The following is a 12688-nucleotide window of genomic DNA, read 5'->3' on the forward strand; positions in this document are numbered from 1 at the left end:
ATACAGCAAACAGTATATCGTGATATACCGTATTTTCCGAACCACAGGGCGCACCGGATTATAAGGCGCACTGCCGATGAATGGTCTATTTTCTATCTTTCTTCGTATATAAGGCGCACCAGATTATAGGGTGCATTAAAGGAATCATATTATTATTATAATTTTTCTAAATGTAAAACACTTCCTTGGGGTCTACATAACATGTAATGGTGGTTCTTTGGTCAAAATGTTGCAAAGATGATGTTTTACAGATCATCTTCAAGCCGCTTTCTGACAGTCTCTTCCGGATGCGCCGTTTTGTGGGTGGTCTTGTTTACGTGGCTCACCTTCGGCAGCGTCTTCTCCCCGTCACCTTTGTTGTTGCGGTGTAGCATGCAGGGACGGGTGTGGAAGAAGACATTCAGAATTTACTGAAATCATTAACGGAGCAGCATCTCCTCATCCGGAAACAACAATGTGTCCCATGAAAAACCGTCTGACCGGAACTCTCTAATAACTAAAGTTCCTTGGGTGAATAATGTAAACTCACTACACCGGGATGTTTTAGCGCTTTCATGGCAAGTTTACTGACAGATATAAGTAAGAACTTTACACTACTTTATATTAGAAATGGCAACAGCGGAGGATAAATGTCCCATAACAAAAAGTTAGAGAGAAAAAAAAGAAGCTTATCGACTATGGTGTCGGCACGCACTAGAAAGGCGGATGCACACAATTTTTCAGGATTTATGCAGATCCCAAATACAGATCAGCAGGTACCAGAAGGTAAGAAAAGTTGATTTTGCTTAATATTGTGAAACAAAACGCCAGATAATGTCTTACCTTATACACACACCATAGTAATACTCGTATGTTTAATGCGCCGAAAATCCATCAAGCTGTGCGGCTTCATAGCTTACCAAAGTCGTACCAAAAAATTTTGATAGATTATTTGAGCGCCATGTGTAATGTTCTATATTTTCAATGGAACATATAAAATGTTAGTGTTGTTTACTATGAGTCATATTGCAGTCTACACTTATCTCTTATGTTTGACTGCCATCTACTGGTCACACTTATCATTACACCATGTCCCAAATAAAATTGCTTCGAGGTCGATAAGAAAAAAATTAATTATTCTGTACATTAGGCGCACCGGGTTATAAGGCACACTGTGGAGTTTTGAGGGGGAAAAAGGATTTTAAGTGCGCCTTGTAGTCCGCAAAATATATCATATCGAAGGAAGCTGCTATACTGTATATAAATATCTGTTATCTTGTTCACGATCCAATACTGTGTTTTTTTATACTCAACAGGGCAGAACAACAGAGAAACCAAGCCCTTGAGAATGCAGAGAAACTCAAAGAAGCTTTCAAAGAGTACAAGGCCAATGTTGCCATTAAATTTCAAAAGGTAATTCAACCTCAAACAGACCAGTTACCACACACATCAAAGCGTTTTCATTTACAATATGAAGATACTTTTCCCATGATATCATGGAAATACAAATATTGTGTTACAAAATGTCGACACAACAGATTATTTACTAACTCCGTGGACACTGATTTAGACAACATTGTAACAAACAAGTTTGAAAATAAGTAAAAAAATAATTTAAAAAACTATGGTACTGTAAAATATCAACCGTAGATTTTACGATTAAAAAAAAATCGGAAGCTCAGTCGGCAGACATTTTGACCGTAAAGTACAATGGTACAGTTTTTCCATTTGCAGGGATGCACTGTAAAAACAACAACTGTAGATTTTATGGTAAAAGAAACTGGCAGTTTACTCGTAATTTTTTTTACCATAAAATACAAAAGCACCATTTTTCAATTTACAGTAATAACACTGTAAAACAACTGTAGATTTTACGGTAAAAAAACTGGTATCTACGTCACTAGAATTGTTACTGTAAAAAACCATTGTACTGTTTTCCATTTACAGTAATACACCGTAAAATCACAACGGTAGATTTTACAGTGAAAAGAACTGGAAGCGAGGTTACCAGAAATATTACCGAAAAATACAATGGTACCATTTTTCCATTTATAGTAAAACACCGCAAAAACAACTGTAGATTTTACCGTAAAAAAACTGGAACTGAGGTCAACAGAAATGTTACCGTAAAATACAAAGGCACAATTTTTCTATTTACAGTAATAACACCGTAAATACAACAGTAGATTTTACGGTAAAAAACTGGTATCTCCGTCACCAGAATTATAATGTAAAAAATCATGGTACTGTTTTCCATTTACGGTAATACACCGTAAAAACGACAAACGTAGATTTTACCGTAAAAAAACAACAAGCGAAAACCACAGAGATTTTACCGTAAAATACAAAGGCACTATTTTTCTATTTACAGTAATAACACCGTAAAAACAACTGTAAATTTTACGATAAAAAACTGGTATCTCCGTCACCAGAATTCATCCATCCATCCATTTTCTACCGCTTGTCCCTTTTAGGGTTGCGGGGGGTGCTGGAGCCTATCTCAGCTGCATTCCGGCGGAAGGCGGTGTACACCCTGGACAAGTCGCCACCTCATCACAGACTATTGTTATTATCGTTACCATTAATATTTTCCTACAGGAAAAGGCCCACACTATATTGCTGGGAAAAAAAAACGTAACAATGTAAGAAAAAAGAGCAAAAAGATGTCATGCAATGTGAAAACGATGCAATTTTGACAATAATTATTAATGATAATATTTTACAAAAAGTTTGGACACCCCTGATCCAAAATATTAAAAGCTCTCGAAATAAAAAATGAAATACAAATTATAATGTAAAAAACCATGGTACTGTTTTCCATTTACGGTAATACACCGTAAAAACAACAACCGCGAGTTCACCAGAAATGTTACCGAAAAATACAATGGTACCATTTTTCCATTTATAGTAATACACCGTAAAAACAACTGTAGATTTTACCGTTAAAATTGTCCGGTAAAATTCTGGCGACTGAGCTGCCCTTTTTTTTACCGCAAAAGCCACATCTTTTTTTACAGTGTACTTAAAGTAAGATAATCAAATGCATTGGCAGTGGTGTAAAAATATCATGAGGCTAATCTTTATACATTTGTATTCATATATTATTCACTGTTACAAGCGACCATAACTGCAATGTGTATGAAAGTATTATTGTAGCAAAATTATTTGCAAATGCATATTTCAATCTGCGCGTCTGTAATCCAATTCACGTGTTTGTGTACTAATCTGTGTGTCTATCTCTTTGTGTGTGTAATCAGGGCCACGTGTGCATGTTTTAAGTTGTCTGTCCGTATTAAGATTTGTCCGTCTGTATTTCCTCGATTGGCTGTCTTTTTACACTTGACTTTTTGTTTCTGCCGTGAAACGTAGCAATATTTGTGTGTGCGTATTCAGATGTGTGTGTATATGTAATGCAATCTGTGTCGAAGAGTTGTGTGTCTGTAAAAAAAAAAGTGTCTGTAATCAGATTCGTGTGAATTGGTTGTCTTTTTACGCATGTTGTGTAGGAGTTGTCTGTCCGTGTAGCGATACGAACGTGTAAAAAGACTTGTCTGTCTGTACCTTCACCGAGGTCTGGACTATTATGGAAAACAAAATAAACACGATTATTTTGATTGATATTGTAATCACGATGAATATCTCAATTATTCATTAATTTGAAAACGTGAGTATTTATGGTACCACCAAAACTCAAGTTTAAATATAGTTTACAAAAACCCCTGGATATAAATTGGTAACGAAAATAAACCACAACAAGTCAATAATAATAATAGCAATAACAACACATTTAAATAACAATAGCAATACAAAAAACAATCACGTTTTTTCGTTTTGTTTTCAATTTAGTTTTTTACCTTCTACACCATAGTGTTTGCTTTTTTGTGTCAAATAAAATTCAGTAAAATGTTTAATTAAATGCAAATACCCTCCCCTTTATTGGCGCAATACATCTTTGGACAATTGTGACCAGTATTTTAGGTCAAAGCGTAGTAATTGTGTAAATGTGTCAATAAGTGCTTAGAGTACATTACGCTTAAAACCTTTATTTTGTTCACGCAGTCAGACTGGATGTGGTGCACTGTGCTATTATTGTGAAGGGGAAGTGTGCTTTGATGTTCACTGCGAGACAAGTTAAGAAAGGACTTTAGACTATAAAAAATAAAATAAAATAAAATAAAATTTTAAAAAAATCAAGTTGCGAGTGCTGTTTGTAGATTAATGTAACATTGATGATGTTGTTCACAACAACACACACAGATGAAATGTGTTGTGGGTGTATGGATTGTTCTTGCTAATTTTTTAGATGTTTCAAGTAGGGATGTCCCGATCCGATATTTGGATCGGATCGGCCGCCGATATTTGCCAAAAAATGCGTATCGGCAAGGCATGGGAAAATGCCGATCCAGATCTAGTTTAAAAAAAAAACTCCGGTTCGTGTTTTCCAACGCACCCGATTTAAATAATACATTCCACTTTTCTGCTGCTCTGTAATTTCCTTTCCGCATTTTCCAGCACACCTTCAACACATCCACAGGTCTGTGGAATCTCACGCAGTTGCTTTTAGCTGCTGGCATTACACGACAGGCTCTTCTCACTCTTTCCTGTGTCTCCCTCTCACAGACAGCGAGCGCACCTTCTTACACACGTCACATACTGTCACGTCATACGTCACATACGTATACTGTCACGTCATACGTCACATACGTATACGTCCTCCCCGAGCAGAGAGGTAGCAGCATGGCTAACGTTAGCTGTGATGCTAGCGCAGCTGCTAAGGTGCGCGCCTGCTCAAACGTCCTCTGCGCACAGCAAATCTATGCCACGCACAAAATCAAATAAAAAAATAAGCGCATAACAATTTTCGACACACGGACACGACAGAGAAAACCGTTTTCGTCATCATTGTTCAAATATTGTAATGTCTGTCGAGACGCTTATCTCCATTCGGTGCCACACGTCCACACCATCAAAATGCTGAGGCAAAAATTTCCAGATCAACACCGTCTGAAAAAATTAGTGATCTATTTAGTTGTGATTTCCTTCTCTGCATGAATGTTTAAAAGTAGCATATATTAATGCAGTATGAAGAAGAATGTTTTAATGTAGACATGCAAGCCTTGAAAGAACATTTTTAAAATCAAGACTACATTTCCTGCAAATGGGTGCATTTCTACCTTATATTTTAACTTTAGATTTATTCTCATATCAAACTCTTTTGGCTGTCTCCACACCCCGGATTATAAATAATGTAAATAATTCAATTTGATTACGGTATCTTGTGTGATGACTGTATTATGATGATAGTATATTTCTGATAGTATATATCTGTATCATAAATCAATTTAAGTGGACCCCGACTTAAACAAGTTGAAAAACTTATTGGGGTGTTACCATTTAGTGGTCAATTGTACGGAATATGTACTTCACTGTGAAACCTACTACCTGTAATAAAAGTATCAATCAATCAATCAAAACACATAGAATCATCATACTGCTGTGATTATATGCATCAAGTGTTCATTCAAGGCTAAGGCAAAATATCGAGATATATATCGTGTATTGCAATATGGCCTTAAAATATCGCAATATTAAAAAAAGGACATATCGCCCAGCCCTAGTTCAATGATGCCATTTCTGTTTGTCATGTATAATTTTGTCTATTTTGTGTTTATCCTAGAATAAATAGGTCAGTTTCTTGTTACCAACCATTGTGTATTATTCAAACTCCCCTAATTCAGCTGGCTAGTTGTTATCAAGAGTACTAAAACACTTTTCAACATGATTCTGACAACTAAGTAGGCTAAATAACTTTAAACTTTAATACATGCTCGGATAGGTCAGTATCGGTATCGGTATCGGATCGGAAGTGCAAAAACGGTATCGGATCGGAAGTGCAAAAACCTGGATCGGGACATCCCTAGTTTCAAGCGACCGTCTCGACATTGTTCAGTTTGAGTGTGTCGCGGATAAATGAGCGCTACCTGACACATTATTTTCCCAAACAAATGTTTCTTCTCCTCACAATGACAACATTTCACTTTCATTCATGTCGATTTCCCTGATATTTCGTTTTATTGGCCAATTATGTGACTCGCGGGTATGTGAAAACTGTAAATTATATGCCTTACTACTTCTATTGAGTTTAATGATTATTGATTACTAGCACTGTGTCAAATAAAAAGTAGCAACCATGGTGACGTCCCAAACATCTAGTAGACGTGATTTTTTTCCACTCATTTACTCCATATCAGTTTCACCGTCACAGATCCGGAATTTACATGCATGTTGCGCGGCTCATTAATGGGTTTTTTTTTATTATTGTATTTTCATAATCACAAGAAATCTTAATCGAAATCTAAATTCTTCACCTTGCCTTTCCCTATACTCACTACCTGTCGGCGCTTTGCACCCACTCGCACTCGTGTTTGTGTCGAAGCCAATAACGATGGACTTTCCATCACTTGATGTAAATGAAAGTTCATGTTTTAGCAGAAGTTGTCTGAGGTATTTCCTACTCAAATAAGTTGTCAGTAATGGTTTGACATACAGTGGCCAAAATTATCACGTTTCCTCTGTCAGCGATGGGACTCTCTTTGAGATAGAGATGTGAGACTCACGGTCTTCCCCATGGTCTCCTACCGGTCGCACGTGCCCTGAACGCCTCCTCAGGGAGACGTCCTGACCAGATGCCTGAACCATTGTGAGGAGTAGCGGCTTCACTTTTAACTCCTCCCGAATGACAGGATCTTTTTGGCCACTATATGTCATAACATTACTGATAACCTATTTGAGTACAAAACACTTCCGACAACTATTGCTAAAACATGAACTTTTATTTTCAAAAAGTGATGGAAAGTCTGCTACAGTTCTTGGCTTCAAAACCCACACAAGTACTCGAGGGTGCAAGGCGCCGACTAGACTAGATTAGATTAGATAGCACTTTATTGATCCCCGAGGGTAAATTAGATTTTCAGAACAATTCCATTCAAGATCAGACAAAACATTACAGGGAGACAGAAAAAGGATCACTGACAGGTCAGCCAGAAAGTCCAGCACCCTTTCAAAAAAAAAATATGGTGAGACGAGTGGTGAGTATAGGGCAGGGGTGTCAAACTCAAATACAGAGTGGGCCAAAATTTAAAACTGAACAAAGCCGCGGGCCAAAGTTGAACAAAATAACCTTTTAATAGGGACTCAAACAAGTTTTGCACTGAATATTGATCAAGCAAGGCTTATATAACTTTATAGTGACATGCAAAATCGAGTTTCAAATAATAATAATATAATTCAAAAATATCAATGGCATATCAAATACAATTTAAATAAAAATTGAAATGCCTCTTTTCTATTTGCAGCCTTCAGAGGTAAACATCAACACTAACTTTTTCCACAGGCTAATAAATTTGAAAATAAAATAACAATGAATAAACCAACCAATCAGGACTTTAAACTGCTCAGTTTGCAACACTGATCTAATCTGATGTGCCCAAGCCAGATACCTGCCATCTTTTCTTGGATGCTAGTTCATTAATGTCGGGGCTCAGGCTTTGAGCTGAGGCAACCTTCATTATCGAACGAAGGTGTTCATCAGTCATTATATTTCGTAGCCCACCCGGACCACAGTCTTGGGGGCGTGCCTTAAAGACACTGCCTTTAACGTCCGCTTTTCATCCATTCTAACAACGTGCCGGCCCAATCACAAGATATCAGCGGCCTCTGTATGAACATACACGGGAATGCAATGCATACTTGTTCAACAGCGATACAGGTCACACTGAGGGTGCCCGTCTAAACAACTTTAACAATGTTAGAAATATACGCCACACTGTGAATCCACACCAAGCAAGAATGACAAACACATTTCGGGAGAACATCCGCACCGTAACACAACATAAACACAACAGAACAAATACCCAGAATCCTTTGCAGCACTAACCCCCCCCCCCCTTTGTAGCTCCCGGAAGAGTTAGTGCTGCGAAGGGTTTTGGGTATTTGTTCTGTTGTGTTTTTTTTTTCTCTAAGTTTGTCCCCCCGAGTCAAAATAATGGCCCAGGCCAGTCCGACGCTGTACAAACAGACAACTCTTACACGGTAGAAGTCTTGCAAAAGACAGCCAATCAGGGTTCCTGCTTCACTCGAATCTGAATCCAGACACATACGTTTTTACGCACACACAACTCTTAGACACAGATTGCATACAAATACACACATCCGAACACGCACATACAAATATGATTAAGCACACACTAAAGGAATCAAGGAAATATGGACAGACAAATCATAAAATGGACACACACACACGACTCTGATTACACACAAACACACACACACACACATTGAGATACAGACACACACATTAGTACACAGACATATGTACTGGATTAGCAAAAGATTTGCAAGTAATTTTGCCCCAATAATACTTCCATAGATGTGTCTGTCAAAGGAAACGAGTTTGACACCTCTGCTTTACACCTTCAACTTCAGATGCATTTATTTGTTCCCTAAATCAAGACCGATGTTTTTGTGCTAATATGTGCTTTTTAAGGTGATGGAGAATGAAAGGAGGTTAAAATCAAGTCTTAGTAAGTTGAGTGGAGAAGAAAAAGAGTTGGAACTGAAGTGTGCTGTGCTGGAGAGAGAAAAAGAAGAGCAGAGTGAAACTATCAGGTTTGTAAAGTGCTCTAGATTTTTTTTTATGGCTAGTTCATCGTTGCCGTGACCTTCTCTTGGGTTTTACAGCCAGCTAAAGGAGGAGGTGAGTCTAACAGAGACATTGGCTGCTCAGCATTCCGACCTTCAGGCCAAGCTGGAGGATGCGGGACGACGGAGCTCTGACCTGCGGCGGCAGCTGATAGAGCGCAGTGCCGAGTGCAGGCAGCTGGTCTCTCTGCGCAAGGAGGTGGAGGACTTGCGGACCCTGGCCAAGAACCAGGAGCAGTGTTTAGCTCAGAGCCACAGAGCGGCTCAGCAAAGTCAAGCTGAGAACGCCAGCTTGGAGGCCATCATATCCCTGCTGCATCTACGAGAGGTGGGGGTGGAGCCGCCTTTTGTTGTCACCTCACATGACTTTCGTAACTTGTTTGCTGAATGGTGTGTGTTCATATATTGGTCGTTGTAATGTGTGTATTATTCTCATTTAGGATGCTGTGGGACCACTGTGTGTCAGGCCCTGCATGCTGCCCCCGGCGGACTATTCAAGAACTGTAAATCTGCTGAATCTTAAACCAGGTACAGGTGCACTGTTGGAACTCAAACACAATCTGATTCAGGACTTTGATTAGTTGAATTCATTAATTGCAGCTGTCTGACTTTTGGATATAAATACAGAACCAGAGTTAGTAGAAATAATTTGAGAGGAAGCTACTGTAGTAATCCTCACCACCATGGCAGAAATGAACCTGTTTCTTTAAGGTTAGCACTAGGGATGATACTCGAAACCGGTTTTCCCGGTTGTTCGATAAGAAAAGAACTGAGTCCTCGGACAGTAATCCCTTTTTGAGAACCGGTACCCGTGATCGAGACCACTATAGTAAAGAAAAAGAGTTGGTTCTTTATTCGAATCCCTGGGAACGAATCCCGTCCCGACCAGAAATGCCCTTTGAGACATCACAAGAAATGACGTCACGTAGCTCAGTCATTAGGCGCAGATAGGGAAAGCAGGAAAAAAATGGACCGGAAAAAGCGCTCCAAGGTGTAATAAAGTTCAAAACAAAATCCAATAAATAACTTTACTGAGAGATTTGAGCAGGGTACAAACACATGACCAACACTTTTACGACCAACCGGAAACATAGCAACCAGGCTAGCAACGCACCTCCTTTACGGCAGCTGTCGCAACGTTCTTAAAGCAACCGCAGCACATACATATATATACAACTTATACCTCCCTTTTTTAGCTTTTGTTTTTCTTTCCTTGTAAACAAAACAAAATCACACGGTATATGTGCTGTCTGTCTAATAATAAATAATGCAGACGAGGCGTGTTGGCTGAGTTGCAACAACACTTTTCGGGGCTACCGCGCATGCTCGTCACTCCCGCTGCATGCTGGGTAGTGTAGTTGTTATGTTCCCTAGCTCAGGGGTCGGCAACCCGCGGCTCCGGAGCCGCATGCGGCTCTTTGATCACTCTGATGCAGCTCAGCAGCTTACTTGCTGAACCCCCCAATTTTCCCGTGAGACTTCCGGATTTCAGTGCCTCTCGCAGAAAACTCCCGGGATTAATATTCACCGATTTTCACCCTTACTGCTACAATAAGGGCGTGCCATGATGGTACAACATTTGGCGCTCTCTACAATCTGTATTAACAGCAGGCCAGCCCAACACTTGTTATACAATATACATCTTCTGCTGGCACACGTACGTGACAACAAGGCATACTTTGTCAACAGCCACACAGGTTACACTGATGGTGACCATATAAAACAACTTTAACACTCTTACTAATAATGCGCCACACTTTGAATCAAAACCAAACAAGAATGACAAACACATTTCGGGAGAACATCTGCACCTTAACACAACATAAACACAACAGAACAAACACCCTGAATCCCATGCAGCCCTGACTCTTCCGGGCTACATTATACACCCCTGCTACCACCAAACCCCGCCCCCAACCCAACCCTGCTCCCTCACACATCAAACCCAGACCCCCCCCCCCCCCCCCCCCCCCCTCTGTGCGTCGGTTGAGGTGGGCGGGGTTTGGTAGCGGGGGTGTATAATGTATCCCGGAAGAGTTAGGGCTGCATGGGATTCTGGGTATTTGTCCTGTTGTGTTTATGTTGTGTTACTGTGCAGATGTTCTCCCGAAATGTGTTTGTCATTCTTGTTTGGTGTGGGTTCACAGTGTGGCACATTATTAGTAAGAGTGTTATAGTTTTTTTTATACCGCCACCGTCAGTGTAACCTGTGTGGTTGTTGACCAAGTATGCCTTGCTGTCACCTACGTGAGTAAGCGAAAACACCACACAACGTGTGGCCGATCAGGCACGCTGGTTGTAGTGGGTGCAATATGCTGTACTATCACGGCACGCATGGCGCTGACAAGCACCATTCATTTAAAACCCGCGTGCCGCACCAGCTTTCAAATTCCATATAAAGGTGAGGGCAGCGTGTCTGAGACCCCTGGTTTATACATAGCACAAAGCAAAAATAAAACTATGTATGCAGTGTTATTTCATTTAAAATTTCAAGAAAATTTTGCGGCTCCCATTGTTTTCTATAATTTGCGAAACTGGTCAAAATGGCTCTTTGACTGGTAAAGGTTGCCGACCCCTTCCCTAGCTCATAACATCACATCTTTCCCCCTATAAAGAAATAATGTTAACTCAATAAAGTGTATTTCTTTTTTTAGCTTTAACTTTTCATTTTTTAGCATTGTAACCACATTTTCTCTTCATAGAATTTTCTTTCAATAAAGAAATAAAGTGCAAAAATGTCAAAGCATCGTAACTAACAGTTATGTCAAATAGCAGCAGAAGTGCACTTTTTGGAGAGCTGTATTATTTTAAGTTTTGTGCCCAAGGGACTGGTTTTATTTAACACTATATTATTATTTATACACCTATAGTGATCACAGAGACAGGTTGTTTTTGTGTTACTGCATATATTTGTTTTTCTGAAAAATCCCACTTAATATACTTTGGGTAACAACAGTCAATATTTATTTATTTTATTTTATTTTTTTAGGGGAGTTACAGTCAATATTTATTTATTTATTAGATAAAAAAGTTTTCTTATATAATAAAAGTGAACTTTTGTTAAACGAAATATTGTGTGTTTTTTTTCCATATACAACAACCTATCTGGACTCGATAAGAAAATCGATAAGGAATAGGTTCGATAAGAGGATTCGATAATAGACTCGAACTCGATCATTTCTTATCAAACATCATCCCTAGTTAGCACTGTCTAGAGCAGGGATGTCAAAGTCATGGAATTACTTTTTAAGCTCAAACTAATATCCTTGAAGACTAACTGTGACCATTGGTATTTATCTCTTGTCATTTTTGCTCCGATTAAAAACAACTGAGTTAGATTTCTTTGCAAGAGTCTGTTAGTGCAACCAAACTAATTGGTTCTTTGTTAACCATCAAAGTAACACAATGGCCCTTGTAACCCCATCCATCTCAGTCGTTTGGTTTGTATGCCTTATCAGGTGAAGGTTACCAGCAGCTTCTACAGGTCCTACAGGTGAAGGAGGCCGAGCGCACGAAACAAAGCAGCCTGGTTGATCGACTGCAAGATCGCGTGAACCGAGCCCAGGAGGAGATTTCCTCCCTGCAGGCCCAACGGGCCTCCCACTTACAGAACTTCCAGGCAGAGAAGATAGACAAAGCCAACCAAGCCTCGGCCGCAGAAAAAGAAGTAACATCGCTTCTCTTTTGTTGTTGTTTCACGGTTTTGTTCGGCAACTTCTCAAAGCTTAGCTGGCCTTGTCCTTTGTTTTACCTCAGCTGAAAAGGAAGAGCGCTCGAGTTTCCGCGCTGGAGAAGCAGTTACAGGAGAAGACATCAGCCTACAGTCAGGCTGCACTGAAGAATACTGAGCTAGAGAAGCAGCTACAGGTACTCACTGTCTTATTCGTACTCAATATGACCAAACGCACATTGCTCATTGACGTGATCGGGATTTTTGGTCCATTTGTTGCAATCTCAAAATATATGTCCACTAAATTCTATCATACTAGGATGTTATGTAATATGATTC

At 39.5% G+C, this 12688-nt stretch overlaps 1 protein-coding gene across 1 annotated transcript in view; it reads left to right on the forward strand.

The window, feature by feature from the left end:
* The window catches only part of ccdc18 (coiled-coil domain containing 18), an 83612-nt gene that overhangs the window by 13814 nt on the left and 57110 nt on the right, over positions 1 to 12688 (forward strand). Inside the window, exons 5-10 of the mRNA XM_061941246.2 lie at positions 1296 to 1392; positions 8525 to 8646; positions 8719 to 9007; positions 9120 to 9207; positions 12138 to 12346; positions 12436 to 12546. Of these exons, the coding sequence (XP_061797230.2) occupies positions 1296 to 1392; positions 8525 to 8646; positions 8719 to 9007; positions 9120 to 9207; positions 12138 to 12346; positions 12436 to 12546 (916 nt within the window). The remainder of the gene's footprint in view (positions 1 to 1295; positions 1393 to 8524; positions 8647 to 8718; positions 9008 to 9119; positions 9208 to 12137; positions 12347 to 12435; positions 12547 to 12688) is intronic.

The sequence above is a fragment of the Nerophis lumbriciformis genome, linkage group LG03, assembly GCF_033978685.3.
Source record: "Nerophis lumbriciformis linkage group LG03, RoL_Nlum_v2.1, whole genome shotgun sequence".
Classification (NCBI taxonomy): Eukaryota; Metazoa; Chordata; class Actinopteri; order Syngnathiformes; family Syngnathidae; genus Nerophis; species Nerophis lumbriciformis.